The sequence below is a fragment of the Dama dama genome, chromosome 12 (genome assembly GCF_033118175.1).
Source record: "Dama dama isolate Ldn47 chromosome 12, ASM3311817v1, whole genome shotgun sequence".
Lineage (NCBI taxonomy): Eukaryota > Metazoa > Chordata > Mammalia > Artiodactyla > Cervidae > Dama > Dama dama.
The window spans coordinates 59367548-59384862 of record NC_083692.1 but is presented as its reverse complement, the minus strand read 5'-3'; the positions used below and the strand labels follow the sequence as shown (position 1 = coordinate 59384862).

General features: G+C 34.9%; 1 protein-coding gene across 4 annotated transcripts in view; it reads right to left on the bottom strand.

Moving 5' to 3' along the window:
• NEMF (nuclear export mediator factor) overlaps positions 1 to 17298 on the bottom strand; it is a 47884-nt gene extending 30586 nt beyond the window's left edge. For all 4 annotated transcript variants that reach the window (XM_061157411.1, XM_061157412.1, XM_061157413.1 and 1 more), the window contains exons 1-15: positions 17150 to 17298; positions 16258 to 16326; positions 16042 to 16144; positions 12764 to 12889; positions 8555 to 8703; positions 7237 to 7304; positions 6146 to 6232; positions 4852 to 4925; positions 3924 to 3994; positions 3768 to 3843; positions 3314 to 3376; positions 1303 to 1380; positions 1003 to 1211; positions 573 to 764; positions 73 to 136 (exon numbers count right to left, since the gene is read on the bottom strand). In XM_061157411.1, the coding sequence (XP_061013394.1) occupies positions 73 to 136; positions 573 to 764; positions 1003 to 1211; positions 1303 to 1380; positions 3314 to 3376; positions 3768 to 3843; positions 3924 to 3994; positions 4852 to 4925; positions 6146 to 6232; positions 7237 to 7304; positions 8555 to 8703; positions 12764 to 12889; positions 16042 to 16144; positions 16258 to 16326; positions 17150 to 17208 (1488 nt within the window). In that variant the 5' untranslated portion in view covers positions 17209 to 17298. The remainder of the gene's footprint in view (positions 1 to 72; positions 137 to 572; positions 765 to 1002; positions 1212 to 1302; positions 1381 to 3313; positions 3377 to 3767; positions 3844 to 3923; positions 3995 to 4851; positions 4926 to 6145; positions 6233 to 7236; positions 7305 to 8554; positions 8704 to 12763; positions 12890 to 16041; positions 16145 to 16257; positions 16327 to 17149) is intronic.
• Positions 17299 to 17315: the final 17 nt, after the last annotated feature.

Here is a 17315-nt window from a genome sequence, read left to right as displayed (position 1 = left end):
AAATAATTAAGTCCATTAAATTAATAAGGCAGAGAAAAACAATGAACGTTTACTCTAAAACATATTAAGTACCTTCTCAGCAGCTTCAACAGTCTTCTGCGTTTTCTTAGCAGCATATCTCTTGTGATCATAATACCTAGAAAAATATATCTCTTAATTTTAGATAAAATCTTTACACTTTAGTTTTCCATTTACATTATTCCTAATTTTACAGACTCTCAAACAATTAAGAACCAGTTTTGCACATTATGTAACTTTGTTTTGTATGTTGTATATGAAAAAGTTAAATAATGCACAAGGTTTTAAAATATTTTCTGAAAAGTATTTCACCCCAAAGTATATATAGTCAAAATAATACTTCTTATCCATAATACCCTAACAGATTTATTGCAGGTAATATTTTACCTAAAACTTATACTTATGGGAATTCCCTGGTAGTCCAGTGGTTAGGAATCGTGTTTTCACTGCAAGGGACATAGGTTTGATCCCTGGTGGTCAGGGAACTAAAGTCTCGCATGCCTTACAACACAGCCAAAAAATAAATTTAATTTATACTTAAATTTGTGACTTACTTTTTGGCATTGGCATATGCTGACAAGCTGAGATCAACATCAACAAGCAATGGCCTGTTTTTCTGAGGCTTCTGCAGTTGCTTATTCTTTTGCTTTTTCTTTTTTCCTTTTGGCGGTTCGGTCTCATTTTTCTCAGTACTGACGTCACCATCAACATCGTCATCTTCCTCCTCTGATAACAAGTATGGATTTCTATTAAAAATATTCAATAGTATTTCACTAACGTCAATGACATCACTTTCTTATTTTCAATTTTTTTCTCAATGAAATTATAAATGGTCTACAGTACTTAAAAAGTTGAATTATTTTAATGTAAATTAATGTTTCCCAGTATTTTCAAAGAAAAGTTTTCAAATAAATTTTTAATGAATACAGTGAAAAATTAAACAGCGAAATAAACATTAACTGCTTAACTAAGAATCAAACTTACCTTAGCAGCATTGTTACATGGTTTGTCTGTAGTTTTAATTCTTTGATTGCATTTGCAACAGGGTCTCCTTGAGCCTGGGCTTCTTTCACAATTAACCCAATTTCCGTCCAATCTATTTGGTTGGCTAAAGCACTTCGAACAACCTGAATGGCTCTGTCAACTATTTGTAAGTTCATTTCTATAAGTTCTCCTTTAAGTTTGTCTATTTCCTTAAGAAATAAGCCAAAAAAACATTTGTTTCAATGCCAGTTGAAGTTCCCATTTCTGAAAAAGTATCTGAAAGAAAGTTAAACATGGTACCTGAGCCTGCTGAAGAGCTTCTAATCTGTTTTCGTGATCCTTCCGGACATTATCTAATTTCTTCAATGCTTGTTTTTCCTTTTGTTGACAAAACAGAATTTTTAAAAATCAGATTTATTCTACCATCTGTACCTTCTCTCTTACCTTCTGAGACTCACTCTCCCACCCCTACTTCTGCCTCCTCAATGTTGTTACTAGCCGGCTGAAGCTCCCTGTAGTCCACCTCCCCGGGTCTATCCTACCCCAAAGTGTTTCATGCTCCAAAATTACCTCTCCTGACCGTCTACCTCCCATTCCCTACATAGGAATGTATATTTAAGATATGCCCCTAATGCCCTTGCGTTATTCAAGGCAGAATTCAAGACATTTTTCCCTATGACATAAATGTAAAGTTTGGGGGAATGCATCCTTAGCATGAGTTCCTAAAATAACTTCTTTTTATTTTATTGCTGTTTTTAATTTCTCTTATTTGTATCTATTCTTTTTCCTAAATTTATTACACAAAGGCTCATGGTAGTTATCTGACCTTTTATATAGTCAGTACTCAGTATCTGCAGATACAAAACCTATAGATATGGGAGGCCGACTATATTCATTGTACTATACCATTTTGTAAAAATCCTTGGATTTTGGTACCCACAGAGGCTCCTGGAACAATCCACTGCAGGCAGTGAGGGATGACTGTGTAGCATTTTATCACCTGGAACTTACATTTTAAGTTCCACACAACTTACTGATATGGGAGCTAAGTTTTCACAATAGTGAGAGCATTACCACTAAATGAATATGAGCATGCTGGATGTAATATTAAAAATACTTAAATTGTAAGAATGGTGACTCTTAAAAGAATGTACAACAATTGCTAATATAATCCATGAGTATTCTGATGCACATAAAAATATGGGATTCAATGTTACCCTTAAACATGTTTACTTGATAAAGTGCTGCCACCATGTGGCAATCATACTGTGTAACTGGTAACCCATCTGCTTTGAAATTCTGATTTTTACTAATTTTTTTAAAAAAACAACTGAGGGTGGGGAGGACACAGGCATTCACGTAAAGTTTTTGCACACATATTTTAAGATCTTATGAATATTTTTAAAAATCAAATCTCCCTGAACTCAAGAGTGACTGTCACCATTTTTTAAAACTTCTCTGCAGTGAGAGCCCCTTAAACATGGTCAGATGTGCTGGGAAAACACAGCGTATTAAAGCTTCCTTGCGGAGTCACGATACACACAAATTATATAAAGGTCTGGTTCAAAAGACCACTTTAACACACGTGCTGAAAACACTTCCCTCTCCTTCGGCCCGGGGTTTCCCTGGTAGTTCAGATGGTAAAGAATACGTCTGCAATACTGAGACCTGGGTTTGATCTGTGGGTTGGGAAGATGCCCTGGAGAAGGGCATGGCAACCCACTCCAGTATTCTTGCCTGGAGAACTCCACGGACAGAGAAGCCTGGCAGGCTACAGTCCATGGAGTTGCAAAGAGTTGGTCATAACTGAGCAACTTTCACTTCACTTTCACTCCTTTGGCCCATTTAAAAATCTCCTCCTTGAAACACTACTCCTCTTACAGCAAAGTCTGAAAAGCTCTGGGTAGTTGTAATAAAGCAAATCATACTAGGGAATAAATAACAGGCCTCCTTGTCACTGTATTTTCTGGTTTAGAGAGTATCTGATACTCTAATAGAGCAAATGAGTGGGGTTTTTGTCTGTTTAACACTGGTTCCCAAAAACAAAAAACAAAACAAAAAAAAACACACCGGTTCCCCTGGACCTTTATCAATATCCCAAGAGATCAGGGCATTCCCATACTACTTCTAAAAGGCTACCCATTTCTGTATGAGAGCATCACCTACCCAGCAAACCACACTTAAGGCCAGTTTATATTAAATAAATTTAATAAATTATATTAAATATCATGCTATTTATATTATATTAAAGTGTGGTTTTTATATAAACCACACTTAAGGTTTAATATAAATGTTTTTAATAATACCATACCTGTTGTAAAGCTTTTAAATCTATTTTCTGACCTTCTATCTTGGAATAAAATTCATCTACGGCCTTATCAAAAAAAGAAAAAGAAAAAGACAATCAACCAGCTGAAAAAAAAAAACCAAAAATATGGTCTCTACATTAACTTTCATACACACAATTTTAGAGTTCATTTTGTTTCATAATACCACTCGAAGAACTTGAGCAGATTTCCAGTAAATGTATTATACAGCTAAACAGTCAAGAATCAAATTAAGTTCAGATCTTTGGTCCTTCATCTTAAAATAAAGTGGCAACAAACTTTCCCAACAGTCTGTATCTGTGACCTCACTGATTTTTAATGTCCAGATTTATAGTGATTGTAAAGCAAAAATATTTTTAATTTCTCAAAGGAAGCTGGATTAATCTAACAATTCATATATCATGCTAACTGGTCAAAAAACAGAATCAGAAAACCCACCTTGTCAAATGATTCAAATTCTATATATGGACATTGTGAATGTTGAGAAAACAAGAAAGGATGAAATTCCTCATACCTGTAAAACATATTTACTATATCACATTCAAGAACATTAATAAACACCCAAAGCAAACAGACCCATGCCTACATACTTACGTGAGTATGTCTTCAGTTGGCTTATCTACCTCCAGGCTTGGTTTTACTTCTCTTTTCTGAATGATATACCCCTACAAAAATCCAACATTAAAACTAATTTATATTTATAATTAACAAAGATTTACTTTCCGTGAATGATATTGACTTTATTAGCTTATAAAATTATTCTAGTTAAAAATAATCAGTAGGATTTGTCTATTGATTGCATCACTTCTCAAAATTACGTTTTTAAGGATTAGTAAGAATCATTAGAACCTACTAATTCACATGGACAAGAGAAAAACAGGGAATAAAGAAAATGAATATTAATGATTTGATAAAGTAGTGAGATTATACATATGCATTTTGCTCTTTTCTTCCATTTTTCACATGTTCTGCAATTTAAAAGAGCCAAAAGCACTTTACTTTCAGCAGAAAAAGTCTTTGGTTCACACTGCTGGTAGGAAATTTTAGTCCATTTTAGTAACTGGGTGAAGGGTATATTTGGACTGAATTTAGCTATAATAATCAGAACTTTTCCTAAACTTTTTTGTAAGTGAAGTTATACTTGGACTAGGAAAGAAAAACAAGATACGAGGTAATTCAGCAGATATTTAATAATTAAAAAGATGTTGTAAATTTTTGGAAAGTGAAGGCAAATTAAAATGTGCTTTTCTATCTAAAAATCAACCTAAGAGGAAATATCTTTAAATTCCTCAAACTTCTGGGAGTGCTGATACTGACCTAGTACTTTGTAGAAGATTTAAGGAACAGAACAAAAATCAGAAACCAACAGCAATTAAAAAAAAAAAAAAAACTACCTTAGAATAAGCATATTACAGGTGTTAAACTTCCAAATTACAACAAAAAATTTACATATACTGATCCTTCAATGAAAATTCTAATATCTAAGCCACAACAATATATAGCAAGTATTATGTGGCACTACCTTTCCATTGAAGTTGGATGTTGTTTTCATATACTCTTCTGCTTTCTGTAGACAAACAAGTACTTTTTCAATATCTAATAGGGAAATAAGAAAGGAAAGAATGAGTACCAATCAATTGTCCATTAGCTATTACCAAACATCTATGCAGAAAATAGAAAGTGCTTATGAAATAATAAAGTTATTTAAGAAAATTAGTTATTTCATGCTTATAATCAATGTATTAAATAAGAATATATCTTGGTCAGCTTGTTGTCCCAACAGCTTTTATTGAATCCATCTTTCCCCTCATGATCTAAAAGGTACTTCTGTTCATATGCTAAAGTCTCACATATATTTGGGCTTGTTTCTGAATTCTTTATGCTGTGTATTCCATCTTCCAAAACTTAATTACTACAGTTTCATAATGCATTTTAATCTATGAAAAGATTATTTTCTATCATTACTATTATTTTCCAGAGTTTTCCTGAACATTTATATATGCTTTTTATTGCACATATCAGATTCATTTAAAAAAGGAAGTGTAATACCAAAATTAGCAATACCACCTGTTGGCATTTTGAACAGGACTGCACTGAATTCATATACTCCAGAAACTAAATCATTCATTTCAAACATTCAGTTTATATTTTTAAATTCACAAAAAAATTTGACAGCATAAAAATGATCCCTAAACCTTAAGAAATAATATATAATCCCAAAACATTAATAGCAAAAATGATTTATTTTTAAATTTTACATGAGAATCTGCAGATAAAAACTTGTTTCAAAGACCAAATCTTCCATTTTCCTTATATTTCCTACAATTTTTTATTATCCTAATCTGGAAGTTAATTTAGGTTTAATTAATCTAGAAAGTGAATTTAAGTAGTTACAAAAGCCTAATTCATTATGTAGTCACAGCACAGCACTTACAGAGTTAAAATCCATAAATAATGCTACTTCTAGAAACACCCCAGGTGCTGAGTCTGAAGGTGAATAATTCAGCTCCTTCAAGCCTCCAGAGACTGTCTCAAGTGTAGTAACCCCTTCAAAAATTTAGGAGGAGGGAGGAAGAATATTTCATAATTGAAAGGTAATAGGGTAGATCAAGAGATTAAACTGCATGTTACTAGGGATAAAATGTCACATTACAGTACAAAGTCAGGAATATCATATGGACAGAATACTCATAGGTCAAATTGTTTTTAAGTTTAAAACTACGCACTCACTGATTACTTTTCCCAGAAATAATTTTCACAGGTTTAAAAAAATGAAATAAATAAAAATGGGCAAAACTTGTAGCATGCACGTATACCTTTACTTTCAAATTTTTCATCCACTTTGACATTGGCAGGGAATCCATTTTCTATAAGACAATGCTCAATGAGAGCTGGCCCATAGGCTATAAAAGCAAAGGATATTATTTGTAGTATTTTCCTACAAAATTTCACATTCAAAATACTAATGTATATCCCAATATAAGTCATCTACTCAGTAGCAGTAACCAGTGAAAATAACAATTGGTTTATTTATTTTGAAATGTTATCAGAAATGACAGTTACTAGAAATTACTTATAAAAATTTGAGACAATAAACCTGAGGAAGTCAGTGCAAAAGTTACAAGAATTTAATGGAATTTAGCCACATATAAAAAGGATTATAAACCAGGGATGCAAGGTTGGTTTAGCATCCAAAAACTGGTTAATGTAATATATCACATTAACAGAATAAAAATTTTTCTATTGAAAAATCCAAACTTACAAATTTCACATGTTATACTAACTGATGGAAAGTTTTCAAAATAACTTCTTAATGCATTCTAATTTCATAGGAGAGGAAGGGTAACTCCCTTAGTAATCAATGGTACCTGTCTTCTCATATGTCCTTTTCAGATTCCTTAATACAGAGATAAGTGATGACTTTTCTCAAGTATAAAAGTTTATTGGAAAATCTTTATGCTGGTTATCAACAGTACCAGGCAGACCCTGGAATGCTCTGAGACTCACCAATAAAAATCAAAAAGCAAAAACAAAGAAAACCCAGCCACACTAAGTGGGTTATTAAACCAAAAAGCTTATGACATTGAAAAAACCAACTGATTTCTTAGAAAACTATAGCTAGCAATCAAGTACTAGATAACATACTATTAGTTTATATAACTGTATTGCTGTTAAATAAGATCTAAAAAGTAATGGTCAAAGTTCATACAGTATAACAAATTTCTCTTTCTTTGAAAATAAACCTCTATTTAAAGATCATTTTAAACTCCTTCCTACATTTATCAAGTTGTTCTAATTTTCTACTAGATTTAAATTTCTACTACAACTAGATCTGAATGTGTTAAACATATTCCAGAAAACCACATTATTTTACAAACACTTTGTTGCTCTATGTAGGATTACTCACGAAGTAATGGGTTAAGAACTCTCTTCAATAGTTCACCCTTAGGTGCACTGGCTAGTATTTCAGTCAATCTGTGAAACAAAATTAACACACCCCTTACTATCTTATATTTAATAGATCTTACAGAAATATTCACAATACTTTGACACGCATCTATTTACCTGATCTTCAAAATACCCTAAAGTAGAAGAGGAGTTAGTTTACTCTATAGGTAAAACCAAAGCGGTGGGGGGGAGTCATAAAAGCAACTTATCTAAGGTTACTAGGTTCCTGAACAGCAGGCTGAGACTCAAAACCAACTTTTCCAAAGAAACCCAATACTTTTTTCAACCAAGTCATACTGCTTGTCATCAGTGTGCTCATATGACATGAAAAGACACAGTTTTATGCAATAGTTAAATGTAGTTTGTGGAGATTGGTGTTACCATCTTTTTAAAAAAAATTTTATTAGAGTATAGTTGATTTAAAATGTTAGTTTCAGGCGTACAGTAAAGTGAATCAGTTATACCTACACATATATCCACTCTTTTAGATTCTTTTCCCACGTAGGTCACTACACAGTAGAATTCCCTGTGCTTTTTACATGTTATTAGTTATCTATTTTGTACACAGTAGTGTGTACATGTCAATTCCAATCTCCCAATTTATTCCTCTCTGTTAATATACCTTAACACCTGAAATGGCTTTACCTAATTAAGCATTTAGAAAGAACTCAAGGACGCTGTGGGCCATTACAACCCCCTAATCAGCATCAACTTCATCTACTAACTCCTTAGAAATATAAATTCCCAGGACCTACACCAGAAATACTTAAATCAAAAACTAGAGGGGGAGTTGTGCATGGAGTCTGTATTTTACCAAGCCCTCTAGGTGGTCCTGATGCATGCTAAACTTTGAAAACCACTGTTGTAGCCTCTTAGTCAGCAATCTTCCAGTCAGAAGATTATAGCTACAGTCAGAACCTTATCCCAACATATTCCTATTTCTTTTAGCTAAACCAGAATTTCTATCTCCTTTTGCACTCTGCCAAGATATCCACTGTCTTCTTAAAGAACAGCTAATAAGTCCCCTCACTTCACCAAGAAATTATAAACATCTGAAGTAACAACAAACTTAAGATTAAAAAAATATACTTGCTACTCCCAAATAAGGCTTAACTGCTTACATTCAAGTGCATATTTATATAATTCAAGCAGTCCTAATTTATTTTATGCAAGTAAACAAATTATTTCCTTATGTGACAGTGCTTTCATATCCTGATGTATAATCTCTTTTACTATCTAATACAGTATGAAATGAGTTAATAAACAAAACATGTTACCTTTCCAAGGTAAGCAACGGTTCAGCAGCTCTAGCATGATCAATTGGATAGCGTTCACGAACAGCAAATTTAACATCATCAGACTCATCAGTTCGAAATCTTAGGATATTTAAAATTAGGTACTCATAATCCGTAAGAACAATGTTTCCCTGTAATAGAATAAAATATAATTTAATGTTTTTCCTAAATCATTCTTAAATTTTCTTAAAAATTGAGAAAGGAAATGTCTCTTAAAACCCCAATGAAGGCTACAGAAAGGAAGTTACAAACAAAAAACATTTGAGTCACATCTCAACAATGCTCCTTACACTGACCCAGCATAGACTGTGAAATAAAATAAATAAATCTAAACACTCCAAGTCTGCAACACAATGAAGGGATCTGGAACAACGTTAAACTCTGTGTGATGGTTCTGCTGCTGCTGCTAAGTCACTTCAGTCGTGTCCAACCCTGTGCGACCCCACAGATGGCAGCCCACCAGGCTCCCCCGTCCCTGGGATTCTCCAGGCAAGAACACTGGAGTGAGTTGTCATTTCCTTCTCCAATGTGTGAAAGTGAAAAGTGAAAGTGAAGTCGTTCAGTCGTGTCTGACTCGTAGTGACCAGATGGACTGCAGCCTACCAGGCTCCTCTGTCCATGGGATTTTCCAGGCAGGAGTACTGCAGTGGGGTGCCGTTGCCTTCTCTGTCTTCTCTCCTACCTTTCAATTAACACCTTGATGACCACCAGTTGAACTTAATGTTGCACCTGGTTGAGGCAAATCTACAAACGCTGTGGCTTATTAAGAAAAACCACATATATTTCAGAAGCCAAACACAAAGCTATTTATTTATATTTTCACTTGCAATTTGTCTTTTAATGGCAGTTATGTGGCAAAATCAATAAAGGTCATAATACCCTCTGACCAAGGAATTCCACGATTGGTTATTTATGTGGCCTAATGTAGTAACTCAATAAAACCAAAAGCTACATGCTTAAACTGCAGCTTATTTACGACAGAAAAAAAACTGGAAACAGCCTAAATGCAAAAATTGGGTAAAGTGTTAAATAAATTATATCAATATGACAAGATATTTAAAAGCTGTTAAGACAATGTTTAAAAAGTAGAAAAATGTTTTATAATAAGATACAAAATTGGAAGACAAAAAATCCTGTATCCTGGCAAGCGAAAGGCAAATACAGGGAAAAATTAAAATACTTATTTGCTCAGACAGTAAAGAATCTGCCTGCAATGGGGAGGCCCAGGTTCGATCCCTGGGTTGGGAAGATCCACTGTAGAAGGGAATGGCAACTCCAGTATTCTTGCCTGGGAAATCCCATGGACAGAGGAGCCTGGCGGGCTACAGTCAATGGGGTTGCAAAGAGTTGGACATGACTGAGTGACTAACACTTCAACTTTTTTTTTTTTTCCATTAAAAAGTGAGGATTTTAAAAATCTTTTTAAAATTTAACATAATCTTTTTAATAAAAAAGAGGGGGAGAAGCCTAATGAAAATAAACTTCCCAAAGAACACAACCTTCCAAATTTATTACAGATAGTGAAGCTACAGGTTGTTGTATAATTAAAATATAAAAAAGCATTCATGAAGCAGTCACAAATGCCTTAGCAAGTACTCAGAAGTTGTCATCAAAGATGGTGGGAATAGTCTCAACCTGATGAAGAATAACATAAATGTCACTAGATGGGGCCAAGATTCACCCTGATCACAGATACACAGATATACCTTGAAGGTATTATAGGTTTGGTTTCAGACCACTGAAATAAAGCAGATATTGCAATAAAGCAAGTCACATTAATTTTTTAATTTCTCGGTGCATATAAAAGTAATGTTTATACTATACTGTAATGTGTAATAATATAATGTGATATATATAACAAAACATATAACAGTGTATAAATAATACACTGTAAAAACAATGTACATATCTTACCTTAAAAATACTTTATTGCCAAGAACTCCTAACCATCAACTGAGCTTTCAGCAAGCTGTTTGTGGTAACATTAAAGATCAGTAATCACAGATTACTATAAAAATAGTAATGAAAAAGTCTGAAATATTGTGAGAATTAACAAAATGAAACAGAGATACAAAGTGAGCAAAGGCTGTTGAAAAATGGCACATCAAGCAAAAAGTTACTTGATGCAGGACTGCCACAAACCTTCAATTTGTAAAAAAAAAAAAAAAAATGCAGCATATGAGAAGCACAATAAAATAAGGCTCAGTAAAATGATGTATGCCTGTAGATAATCTGAAGTTTCTGGTGTTGAAAGAGTAGGACCTACTGCTAAAGGTTCTAACTTCAAAGAAACCATGAATTTAGAAATTTAAATATTTATTTAACTTAAAGAACAGAAATGTTAACTGCATAAGGAAAGTAGGAGACTTGGACAGAAGTCCATACAGTGTCTAATTAGTTCATAAAGATGTGACTTGAAAAACAGATCTGGCCATAGGGCCTAGCATCTAGAAAGTGCTCAATAAATGTTTGTTGACTCAAACTGTTCAGTTATCAAGAGCATCTGGAAGATTCAAGTAAGGTAGTTCCCTAAAAGGGCTTTCTTTAAACCAAGGTTTCCCAAAAGTTTTCTGTTAAGATGGTTCCCATTACTTTAGCTGTGAATACTGGAGTTTCTTGGAGTCTAGAAAGAAGACAACAATTCTCTTCTATCTCACATATAAGGAACAAATAGGGACCAATTTCCACCGAAGAGCTGTAGTTAAGTCCAGTTCAAATGACTCATGCAAGAAATAAATGGGACCATTTAGGAGATGATAATCACAGAGAAAAGGAGAAAAAGCAAAGAAACAAAGACATTCAGGTTCTTTCCAAGTTTAACTATTATAAACACTGTAAGAATATCCTCGACATGGTCCTTTCCAAGGTCCTTCCTCTTATAACTTCCTCAAACTCTTCTAATAAATTCCTAGAAGTGGAATTCCTGGGTCAAAGGTTTAGACACATAAACTTTAAAAATCACATTATAATCTGTCAAATAATCCTCGAAAATAATGTTCTAATCTGCCCTTGTTCCTGTACACCTTTTTTTTTAAACTCGTCTTTTTTTTTGGCTGGATTAAACCTGGGCCATGGCAGTGAAAGCTCAGAGTCCTAACCACTAGGCCACCAGGGAGCGCCCTATACATTCTTGATAACAGTGGTTGTCATCAAACATTCCAATCATTTCTACGCTGACTGAGAAATAAAGGAATAAGAGGAGAAAGAAAAATATCTCACTTTTCTCTCAGTAATTTGTGAATTTATACACGTTTTCATAAGCCATTTGTATTATTCTTTTCTGAATTGTGAAATCAAGTACTTTACCCATTTTTTCCACTTGAATGGTTTGTGAAAACTACATATTGAGGGTTATGAACACTTTGTTTACCATACGAGTTAAAAATATTTCTCCCCAGTTTTTCACTTCATATGTAGATCATGGTGTTTTCTGCTTTACTCAGTTTTCAAACTGTCTTACTGGTAGGTTAAGTAGTCATATTTATTATTTTCACTGTTAAGCTTAAAAGTCTTTTGCATCCCAAATTCGTCCATCTTAATCCATATTTTCACCTAGCACTTCTATGGTCTCACTTTTTATACTTAAATTTTTCATGCAAATGGAATTTATTTTGCTGTTGATAGCTCATGAAAAAACATTTCCAAGACAGAACAGGTAACTAAGGGAAGGATTAAGAGGCAAGAAGAATGGTGAGGCCATTAGCAGTCTTCCTCTTATAACTGATGACACTGAAAGCATGGCTATATCCATAAGTCTCAAATGCTGTTTAGGACAATACTATTTGATAATTTGCTGGCTCTATCACATCAGTCCTGAAATTTAAAGTACCAGATAATATTTTCACTTCTCAGATCTTCATCCACCACATTTAAATGCTATTATTTTTTGTTTTTCTGGCTGCACACATGGCATATGGGATCTTAGTTCCCAGTGGAAGCACAGTCTTAACCACAAACCACCAAGGAAGTCCCTCAAATACTATTTTAAATGGCTAAGGTCTGCCTAAATTCTGGCCTCCAGATAAGATGAAGATTAAAGGAAGATTACATTTTACTTGCATTGCACTACATTATCCTAGTGTATCAATGGCCTTTCACAAGAAAAAAATGTTCCCTGCTCATGTCTGATAGCACTCTTACATAAGTAATCGAGGGTGAATTCTCCTCACCCCACCCTCAAATTTAACTTACCCTGTCATAGAGCTCAATGATTAAGTGATAAGCAGCTTCATCACTTCCAAACTGAAAATCTACAATTCTATCCACACCAAGCTGTTTTGCACTGACTAATCTCCGGCTCTTCAAATGTTTTCGGCACTAGCAAGAAAGAAAAGAAAAGGGCATTTAAATAGTAAAAGTGAATTTCTAATCATTTGGTATTGGTTTGTAAGTAAGTTTCTCCTTCTAATTTCCACTAGGAATAATATCTTAAGACTAGTAGATAAAATAGTACTTAAATAGTAGATAAAATAGTCTTAAAATCAAAACTTACAGAATGATAATCAGAAGAAATACATTTTATTTCAGACCACTCTGACTGCTAACTCTGAAACAGTATTTCATATTCAATTTTTAAGTAGACAATAACAGATAATGAAATTTACTTTGTTGCTTTATATCACTGCTAAATAAATTTCTGTCCTTGTCCTGAAGACCACACACAAAACCGTAACCTTTTTTTAAAGGCCTTTCTACTCCAATTTTTTAAATATTCCAAATTTCCTTTTGTGTGTTTGTGTCCAAGATTAATTAGTGATTTCTACTAATCTTTCAGTTCAAATACAAATTCTGAACCATGAGCTTACTAGAATTCTATAAATCAGTCTTCCAACTTACAACCAATAACCTATTCTCACAAACTTTATAAATAAAGCTCAAGCAGAGTTTTTGAACAACTTAGCTCAAACCCAAATACAGCAACTCCTATCTTTTATCAAATCCCATTTCTATCCCTAGTCGTAAGGTTCTTGTTCTTATCAGCAATTAAAATAAAATGAACATGTTAAACCCAAAGGCAACTTACTTGGTAAATACCTACTGTTTTATATTTCGTGTACTACCCTTCGAAGTGAAAGTCACTCAGTCGTGTCCAACTCTTGCGACCCCACGGACTGTAGCCCCCTGGCTCCTCTGTCCATGGGATTCTCCAGGCAAGAATACTGGAGTGGGTTGCCATTTCCTTCTCCAGGGGACATTCCCAACCCAGGAACTGAACCTGAGTCTCCTGCATTGCAGGCAGATTCTTTACCGACTGAGCTATGAGGGAAACCCATACTACCCTTTAGTATAAATATCTAAGAACGACATCAACTAAAAACAAAACTACTCTGTGGCTCCTTAAAAAACTTTTAAGAATTGTTTCTCATTTTTGAATCTGAAAGACCTCTTAGTCAAGACCAGAAAGAAAGGATGCTTTCTTTTCCTCAAGAATCAACTCCAAGACAAATTTTACAGATAAGTTCATCTAAAACCATCTTAAAAAAAGAAAAAAAGAAGAAATTTGCAGGGTCATTCTTCAAATCAATGCCAATTCTTTCATAAATAGGAAGAGTTTTCCAGAGCTACAGTTCAAACTGACCAAAATTCTTTTTATGTATTCAGGCAGAATTTTATTTTCATATTATATTCAGGCAGATATGTCACTTTTCAACCTTCACAGAATAAATATTCTCCCCCTCCTAAATTTAACAGTTTTCATTTAGAAGTGGCCTACATTAATTTTTATTTAAACAGTGACCTACATTCAGGGCTATCATTAAATCCCCAGGTGAAAATCATAGTCAATTTGTCCAGTAACATTTTTATGAGAAAAATAAAGTTAAAACGAAGCTAAAAGGCATCCTTGAATGGAATAGAAGTCCACACCATGGAATGGTAAAAAAGGGAAAATTATCATGAGTATAGACAGACACATAATACATATGTAAAACTTGTTTTTTTTTTTATTTCTCTCCTAGCATCTTTGTGAAAACAAGCTTCTGTCAGTGCCACAAAGCTGTATCTGGCATCCCCATATGTGAGAATTAGGAAAAGTCACTGATTTACCACATACTAAACATGATCCTGCCTGACATACAACAGTAACAGCTCTTAGTTATTTATAAAGTGCTTAATGTTGTCTACTCCACTGGAGGGAATTTGTATACATATTTAGATTGACACGTATAGCTAACTCATAAAAGTTTTCTTTTTTTTTTTGAGTGTCTGATCTCCTATCGATATAGCCTTATTTGGGGATGTTTACACAATCCCAAAAGCATAAAGCTTATCATCTATCATCTGTAAAACTGAAATGATATTTGTTCTTCATATTCACTGAGTTGCTAAACAACTCAAATGAAGTATTACTCCTTGAAGAGTGCTATACAAATATAAAGTGTCATTATTATTAAGGACAATTTCCAAAAGAAACATTTTGGGTTACTATTAAGTAAATGAAACTTTTAAGAATTTGGTTAATTTTGTGACAGGCCTTGTGATTTGGGAAACACTTACCTAACGTGTAATCCAAAACAGATTCTAAGTTGCTGGGGATAAGGATCTTCTCTGTAAAGCCTCTAATGAAATAACACAATGCCAAAACAAATAAATTTCTGAAGGAAAGTGAGGAGGAGAGGAAGAAGGAAATTAATACATATGGAGCCCTATTATGTGTCAGGCATTGTGTTAGGTGCTTTACATTTAACTGCAATTAATCCTCACCAATAACCCCATTAAAGAGGCATTATCTATATTTTACATTTAAAGAAACAAGTTCCAAGAGGTTAAGTAAAAATTTCCAAGTTATAAAATTATTCAGCAGCAAAACCATTAATTCAAAGTTATGTATATCTGATTCTAACATCTTTCCTCTGTACCAGGAGCTCTCAGTATACCTATTATGTCAATAAGCAAATGGGTAATACATTCACAGATGCAGGATCTCAGTTTTAACAGTAAAACAGAGAGAAGAGAAAAGTAAAAAGATATGGCTGGTAGCATACTAATGTCATTGAGTATTCCGACAAAATACATACTGGCAGCTGAAAAGTGAACTATGGAGGACAAGGATAGGGAAGGAGGGCAGAAAACAGAAAGCCAAGAATTCGGGGGTGTAGGATATAGACTCAGATTAGAATTGTAAAAGGTGGGATAACTAATCAAAATGATGCTTTAGAAAAATCAGTGTTGGTCTGAAACAAAAATTTTTTGATAGTGAGAAGCACAGAGTTAAAAGACTATAACGTCCAGCTCTATAAAAGCTTGAATTAGAATGGTAACTTTGGGAAGGAAAGATCTGGAACACAAAGTGGTGTGATGGGTAAAAGGGAGAAGTTAATAAACATCTCCTTTATTCATCCGGTATGTCTCAACTACTTTGTATATATCTGTTTTATTTATACCAAGGAAGAAAAACCAGTTTATAACTTCAATTGTTAGTGACCACACTCAGGGCCTTAACATTTAGCTTCAAATATAATAAAGTTTACCTTCATGGCAAAACTAGACGGCATCATATTCTTAGGCCACTCAAATTCTGTTGTGTGAATTCGTATGCCAGATTCGAGTAAAAGTGTAGCTTTAAAGTCTGGTCTGTAGAAGAAAAAAGTCAAAATTTCTTTAGGGTCCTACCAGCACTAACGGTAGGCTTTTTTTTTTTTTTAATTAATTACAAAAGATAAAACAAGCCTATAAAATGCTCTTACTTTTGAAGACGAATAAGATATGTTTTATTATCCACATCGTAAACATTGTTTACTCTCATTCCTAGCAAGCTGCAAAAAGAAAGAAAACATGTAACAAATCATACTACCATTTGAAACATAATACTTCCCACAACTTAAAGCAGTAGGCGGAAGCACAGCCTGCCAAAGAGGGAATCCTTAAAGATAAGGAGTCAACCAGAGTGCAGAGGCTGAAGGCCAGCAACCTTCTGCCCAAATCTCGAATGTAACTTTAAAAAAGGGGATAGATCAGCTCCAGGAACACCATACAATGCTTTGAGTTTTTTTAAGTGATCCAATACATATATTAGGAAATACAGTCAAATCTAACTCAATTACAGAAGAAAAAATGTAAACGAAGCCCTGAGAAATATGACAAGGCTCACACAGCTAATGCAGATCTCCGGCCGAATGCAGATCTCCGGCCGAATCTGTTATCTCCAGCTAAAACTCTCTGGGGTGAGGAGGAGAGCAACCAAACCAAGCATCTGGTCTGGAAACCTCTGGAACTAATGACTTACTCTGGTGTCCTGGAGTCCAACTGACTTCTTTTAGTAAACGTTTCCTGCCAGACTGGGGCGACTCAGGTCGGCAAGCCGAGAGCCCTGCCAAAGTAGGACGCAAGACCTGGCGAGACCAGCAGCCCACGAGAGCCGGGGGGTGGAGCACGCGGCCGCCGGGGTCCCCCCGGTATCCTCAGGGCCACGGAAAGATGTCACGCGCTCGCCCACTCAGGCCTAGCCAGGTCTACTGGAGAACAGCACCCGGGGGGGGGGGGGGGGGACGACACAAGGCCGTTCTTATTTCTACGGTGGGGCCATGGCCTCTGCCTCCTGCACGCCCCGCACAAGCTTGGTCACCCGTCGTACAGTACCTGGCATTCAGCTCCGCAAGTACCGCACGGAGGTCAACGGTGCTAAAGCGGGTCTTCATGACGAGCCTTGAGGGTCGCCACCGCAGTTTCCTCCACTGCCGGCCTGACTCAACGCCGCTACTCTTATGCGCAAGCGCACTGGGCGGATCTACGGCCGCGCAGAAGA